At 47.8% G+C, this 7305-nt stretch overlaps 1 protein-coding gene across 1 annotated transcript; it reads left to right on the top strand.

Moving 5' to 3' along the window:
• Positions 1-1674: 1674 nt before the first annotated feature.
• Positions 1675-2262, top strand: BJX67DRAFT_384080 (uncharacterized protein; the record flags this gene model as incomplete). The annotated part of the gene is made up of 2 exons (XM_071033593.1): positions 1675-2028; positions 2107-2262. The coding sequence occupies 2 exons, from the start codon at positions 1675-1677 to the stop codon at positions 2260-2262; spliced, it is 510 nt and encodes a 169-aa protein (XP_070883057.1).
• Positions 2263-7305: the final 5043 nt, after the last annotated feature.

The raw sequence follows: 7305 nt of genomic DNA, 5'->3' as shown, positions 1-7305 counted from the left end.
CGGAGATATTGCCTGTTTTCAGACTTCGGCCGCCTGTTCCTGGCCCCTTTAGGTAAACAAGCAATACCCCTAGAGCGCGAATGTCGTCCAATTTGTTCCCATCATCTCGCTTTTAAGATGCACTCACCCACATTGGCTGGATAGTTGCATAGTTAGTTGCGTCCACACTAAGCTTCCAAAGCTTAGGAATCATGCGACGATGTAGGTTTGGGTCTATGTATGTCAAAGCGGGCATTGTCCAGACAGACACTCAGCGCGAATGGCCTCCATGGAAACCAACCCCCACGCCCCGACAGCGAACCTGTTCGGTGTCGCATCTCGACCCTGTTTTCGCATGGGTCCTTGGCTATGGACAATTAGGACAAAGAGTAAATTGCCCTTGCTACCTTGTTCTTTTAGAGGTTAACCCTCCTAAACCCGTAAACCATCTGGCCGCGCGATAATTGCGCGATCGTTTGGTTTCGCATGGCCTGGATCTCAAGATAATCACCCACGAGGGCGGCTGGGACAGACTTGATCTGGTTGGCTGCGGAAGCTGACCCACAGATTAGCGCCACAGACGCGCTCACTGCAGTGGAACTCCAATTCATTGGCCCTGCATTCCAGGGGCGGCTACCGCTGCGGCAAGAGCAGGGAGAGAAGAGCTCTTGGTCCCGTTCTACAACCAAATCTGCACGGTTGCTCTTCAATTTCAATCAACTGACAGGGTAGACTAGTGCGATGGAACTGGTATGATCGTATGTGTTAGACAGCCACACGAAGCAACCCTCTACAGTACCTCGCCACATTAATCTAGAGCATTCTTGCAGACAACCAGCGCAGCAACCATCTACACTATCTAACATGTCACCCTTTCCGGTCTGAGCTCCTCTAATAGCCCGAGGCCTATCTAACCATATCTCTTGGTAAGTTTATTCATGTCCAGAGACCCGTCTTTGACAATATTGAGCCGCTGGAGGTCAGATGGGTGGGGGAGAAGACTCTTGAGCTGCATGTGGAACTCAGACTACAGGAAAGAAGCGAACGGGACTTATTAAAGTCAGCAGTAAAGGAGATTTTCCTTCCAGGTCGAGGAAGAAGAAAGCACTTTCAGCATGTCGTGATTTGCGATAGACACACATGACACACACCCCAAAAGAAAAGCCATTCAACCGCTGATATTCCCAGAAACAGTGAAAATAATTCCTTGGGCCGCTCTCTGGAGCTCGGTTCTTGCTCGAAAGATTCTTTGCTGATCTTTCCCTCTGGGCGCCATGATTCTCCGAGATGACTTTGCGAAGTCCGTATTACAGTCACAGAAGCCTTGGAAGCTGATAGCCACCATTAAAGTCAACGGGATTCGTCAAGGGCTGCTAATACAATTTTCATTATAGGTAATAAACCTCTCTACGTCTAAGCTTGATTGGACGAAGGTGTCACACATACTCATAGTTCATGCACGACGGCTGACCTGGACGGGGTTTCTTTACTCCGTCCATACAGAAGGGATCCCTCCATTCCGGCATATTGCCTTGCCTGTCCTTTGCTTATTCCCTGCCTGCTGCTCTAATCTCCTCATCCACGACCAGAGTGTACCCCAAGCACTTAAATAGCTGCCCAACACCCCGAGAAAATCTAATGCAGCATCTTCCTCCTTGTCTTTCTTGTCAGCATCAAATAATTTAAGCAACCACCATGTATCTTTCTAGTCTCACGCCAGCTGCGGCACTTTTCCTCTCTCTTCTTACTACCACCCAAGCTCAGGTTGGAGAGCCCCAGCCACTTCCCGATTACAATGGCTGGGTTTTTGTGTATACTGGTTCAGAGCCTAACCGCGGGGAGTGGCTTGGATGCCTTAATCAAAATGCTGAGTGGTTTAGACCAGAAAGGAACTCCAGCTGCTCGACATATGTTCCCCGTGAAGGTGGAACTATCGGTTATTCCTCAGGAACAGCTCCAAGGCTGACATTGAACAATAACAATGAGTTGGTTTTTGATAGGGGAGGAAGAAGCACAACTTGGGCGCAGTTCCACGAGGGGCCGGAATGGGTAAGCACGATGTTCTCCTGTCTCTAATGAAGTATACTCGAATGGCTGTAGACTAACCTGAGACTTGACAACATTTAGATGCCCCGAACCGATTTACTTTACCTGCGTCCTACGACCGACGGCGTGCCTCTGGGACTTACGTTTGAGCCTTCAGGTGTTGGCTTACCTGCTCGCCTACATCCTAGTCAGAACTTCGTTTATGCCCTTTACCTGTCACTTATGCCGCGGGACTAGATCCTTTATTCACTTTTTCTTGTTTACCGGGCCTGCATGCTATGGTGGATCTAGCAATGGAGATAGGTCTTGTTTAAGAAAGCTCAGTCGCTTGAATATCTTTTGTCCTGGCCGGCCTACCTAGGCAGGTGCTTGGTGGAGAGGAAAGGCTAGATCAATTTTCTATGTGATATAATTATTTTCTTGTGGAATTGGTAAATCAGTATGGCAAACATGATTTTTATATATTAGTATGTTTAATGAGGAGACAGGTAAATTATAAAGGACATATATCGTCTTGCAGCTTTACTGGCTCGGAGCTCGGACCTTGCTGTTTGAGTGCGTGGCGTCCTTCTCGACGGGCACTCGGTGGGCTTTGCGGAATGGCAAGTGGACTTTCGGCGTGGACTCTGCCGCAGAGCTCAGCCGGGCAACCAGCAGGTATACGTTGGAAGGGATCAGTCATGACATTGTGACCCCGTGCCTCATTGTTGACGCGGAAAACGACCACTTTTTAAAGGGTCAGCCAGAGTTGCTGAGAGAGAAACTGAGCTGTGAATGTGAACTGGTGAGTCTGAAGGCTGACGAGGGCGGAGACACGCATTGCCACCATGGGGCCTTCTTTCGCCTACATCAAGTTATATTTGATTTTTTGGAGTCACGGCTCGGGACCCTCTAGCTTTGCTATATCTTTTCTCTCCCTATTTTTGACTTGTCTGGCAGTTGGAAGAGACATGACGGTTGAACTGTGTCTATGCCACAATATAATATATAGATGGTAACGCCACTGATGACCCAAAGACAGCCACAAATACAAATGGAGTTCGAAGCCCAATAACAGCAGAAACAAACGACCAATCATGATTATATACAAACAAGTGACACATCCAACTAAACGTTGATAAGGCCTGTATAAATTAGTTCAGGAAGCTAGATATAAGATAGTATACTTGTACAAGCAACTTTTCCTGTCCTTTAAATAATAACAGGAGTACTAGGCTAGATATAACAGAGGAAGGCAACTTGAGGCAAAAATTAAGTAGTGCTCTAAAATTCATGAACTATCTTGTAAGGTAGATCCAGTTATAGCCTTCTGAGGGTTTGCAAGGTGGCTATGATCTAAATATACACTATACTAAAATACTTCTCACCCATTATTGTTTTTATACTTTTGCAGTTAAGTATGATTTAGAAGAGCTGTGTGATATCTGCCTTTTCAAGCTGCTACACCTCTTGCATGTTTTCCTGATATACTAAGATTGGGCTGGAGATATTGTTCGGTTGATTAACTTTGCCCTTAACATGGAAACTAGACAGTACAAGAACCTAACAACAATATTGCGGTATTACGTCGCTTGGTTTATCAAATTGTTTCTGTCCAATACCAAGTTCCAGGCACTTCTGCTGGATCAGCCTACTCTAGCTAATCTTTTGCTTAAAACACTTGGTGGTAGTCTTTGACAGTGCTATTGTCATGGAGAGGTTCAAGAACAACAGTATATGAGAGTAACGTGGCCGGCTGCAAGTAAGCCGTTGCTGAGAGTACAAAGGTTAGTTGAGACTACATACAGCGTTCTCGGAAATCAATATACTTTGGTATCCTCCGTACAGTAACAGCTACATCATTTTGACAAGTAAGACCTCCTTTGCTTCGTAAGGTCATTCCTCTCAATGTCGGTTCCATCTTGCCAATACGCACTGTAGTTATCAGCTGGTACTCCAAATGCCCCTGTCATTGTCCAAAAAACCTCTCTACTTGAAATTTTCTCTGTCTCCTCAATCAGGAAGAAATAACCAGCCCAAAACCAGCTTTTTATGCTGGATTACATCTCTGACGTCTGTATCTTGAGCCAGCAACAAAAAGGGTCTCTTACAATTAGAAGATTCTTTAAGCTGGTCTCTTACACCCTCTGCGCCACCACCTCACAGGAATGACAAGCTGACTTGGGGATAGTTCCTTTGGGAGATAACTGTTCTTGGGGGAAGTGGGATAGATTGGTTGGGGGACAACATACTGACATCAGGAAGCGAAAGAGAGATCCAGGCCAGGAATGCCTTTTGATGGGGGGGTGGGGCGTCGAATGAAGGCAAGAGGTAATTATGCAGCAAACAACGAACATCTCCACACCTTCCGATACATCGCACTTGCTATTCTTGGGGAGCACACGAGCTCTGAGTCTGCCGACAAACCGGATGGGGGCGTTCTTACGAGGCACGTCGAACTCCAAATTCATGGTTATCTGGTTGGTTCCAATACTAGCAGCGCTGGAGGCCCAATGGTGTGGTGGGGCGTGGGCGCACAGATCTCAGGCAGCGAATCATGCAGGCATGAATGTTCGAATTCTAGTCTGATCAACCCCGCATTTCTTTGTTATTGTGTGCAGACAGAGGAGCTAGCGGGTGCGGGTTTGGTGGGGGCGGCACGGCAGCATCGCTTCCATACAAATATACGTGGCACCTCTCCTTGACCAAGAAAATACCACCTTATCGCTAGTGGTCCACACTGAAGGATCTGCGGCCAAAGCCAGCCTTATTGGATCTTCGCCGCAGGCCATTTGGTTTTCGCTTGCAGCCGAAGCTGTTAATGACTGTCGAAGCACTCCCTTCCGCACAAGACACGTTGCGAGGAGGCGGCTGAGAGCTGTCTCTGACACCATCATTGTGCGACACAAAAGGGCATTCTCATATTCCCAAGCCAGGGAAATCCGTGTCACGCACATCTCTGAGCTCTTCAACTTGCATTAGTGCTACGCCGCAGAGGAGACGACCGCCACAATGCAAGACGCAGCAGCATTGATGAGGCATCTAGCCTTAACCGGATGAGGAGATGGGGGTCGGCTTCTCATGAGATTACGGAGCCTCACGATGAGGTGCCTGGTTGAGTAACTGATAAATTCGCGGCCTCGCTTCGGCCTGAACATTGAAGACAACCCATAATCATCTCCCGTCTTCTTCTCCGCGATCGATTAAGCACCTAAATAGCCTTATCACCTACTCGCTTAATTGTCCTGTCAAATATGCCACCCGTATCAGCCGCGTCTCCTGGGAGCCAGCATCCCCCTTCGACCCAAAGCCAAAGCACCGCCGCCCAGCAGCCACCCAGTACTCAGGCGTTGGCAGATCTCCTGGACCTGCTGAGCTCGATATCATCACGTTCCAGCTATCAAGTCACCGAGGAAATCCTTAACGAGGTTGATAGTCTTCGAAGTCAGCTACAATCCAAAGAAAAAGAGCTGGAACAGGTTAGGAACGAAATGTCGAAGCAGCTTTCAGCGAAGCAAATTGCCATCGAAGAAATGTTTAAGGCAAATGAGATCGAGCAGTCGAAGCGAAAAGAGGCTACATCAGAGATAGAGTCTCTTAAGAAGCAGGTTCAGGAGGGGAAGGGCGCTCTCTCTCTCAAGGATCGAGAGATTAGCGACTTCCAGGGCAAATATAACAAACTCCAGTCTACCAAAACCCAACTGCAATCCGACTTGAAGACAGCTCGACAAGATATCGATGGCCTACAGCACCTGGTCAAAGAAAAAGATATCCTCATTGATAAGAAGAAGCATTCTCATTCAGAGATCCAGAAAAGATTAAATGCAGTGGAGGAACGGGCCAATGAAATGGAAAAAGAGAAGTCTGCTTTAAGCAAGTCATTGCAGGAAACAAAGGCTCGCCTAAACAAGATCGAGAGCTATACAGCCCAGCATTCCCACTACGACGAGGATTCCCTGTGGGTTACATCTAAAACAACGGAAGTTCTAATATCTAACTTTGCACAGCATAGATGCCTTTGTCAATCTATGGCAATATGCCACCGTCGAGGTCTATCCGCACTTGAGTAAAAACCTCTCTGAGGGAATTCTGCAGGTGGGTTTACAACGCACAGAAAGCTGTCACCTTTCCATGCTCACACTCCCCGTCATCCCCAGAACCGCTCAATCTGGGACAATTTCAAACGACAGAGCAACGTCGCTGTCAACCACCGTGTGCCGCTTCCACAATCCAACTCTCCAGCCGCGAAGCAGATGCGGCTGGCTATATTCCTAGCTATGCTAGCGAGGGAAGTCGATAAGCAAATATTCCAGCCCACCTACATTGTGCCTGAAGACGCAGGTATTCGAGAGGTTTTCGCCAATCTCGCTGCCTCCGATAATGAGAAAGAATCGTTCTGTCGGTCTATACTTCTTTCAATCAACCCCGACGCGCAGAACACGACTCTTCAGTCAAGGATGCAAGAGGTCATTAGGAATGCTTCTTCATACCTATATGGCATGCTTCCTGATGACCAGTTCGACCAACTCCGCGTAAGTGTCGGAAAAATCGTAGAAATGGCTGTTAAGGTTTGGAATCCCCTTCAGCGATCGCGGCAGAGATATGAACCAGATTTCGAGCCGCTTGAATGGGGAGACGAGGAATGGAGCCCACTACATTTCCCGGTGGGAAGCCACGAACCCGACCCGAATGTGTTGGACGAAAGTCTGGTTACTGTCTTCCCGCGCCTAACGGTGGTGGAGAAAGGAAATCGATTCCCACTTACCGACGTTGTGCAGTTGAGAAGATCTCAACCGCAGTGTGTGGAAGCAGGACGAGAGGTGAGCAATGTACCGACCAGCCCTGTTGTTGGTCGGGTTGCATCAAATCGGCCTCGCAGGAAGTCTACCGCTTCAAGCAATGCCAGCTATACGAACGGTGCCCTGTCAGGCAAAAAAAAGTCCCAGGGTGCTTAGTTGGATAAGAGACCCCTCTCCAGGAATGTCGCCACGCATTTCTAATAGTCTTGTTACGCTAAATGTTCCAATTGAAGCTGAAACTTTTTCCCGGTTGTATATCCTGTGTACCCTTCCCCGTCGGTGCAGCGAGACCTTTTTGTTCAAACCCAAGCGAGTCTTCTCCTGAACTCGTCCCGTTCGCTCTCCTCCTAGTCTTCTTCCTCTCATACTCGAAACTTATGTTGAAAGCAATACTTACCAAACAAGGGCGACGGAGATGGAAGAAGAAAGAAAGAAAGAAAGAAAAAAAAAGGAATCACAGATGGGGACAAAAACCGCAAATGGAGGTAGCAACTAAATACTG

Source organism: Aspergillus lucknowensis (assembly GCF_044049455.1).
Source record: "Aspergillus lucknowensis strain CBS 449.75 chromosome Unknown BJX67scaffold_44, whole genome shotgun sequence".
In the NCBI taxonomy this organism is placed as follows: Eukaryota; Fungi; Ascomycota; class Eurotiomycetes; order Eurotiales; family Aspergillaceae; genus Aspergillus; species Aspergillus lucknowensis.
Note: the sequence above shows the minus strand (reverse complement) of the source record. Positions and strands in the feature narration are given on the sequence as shown.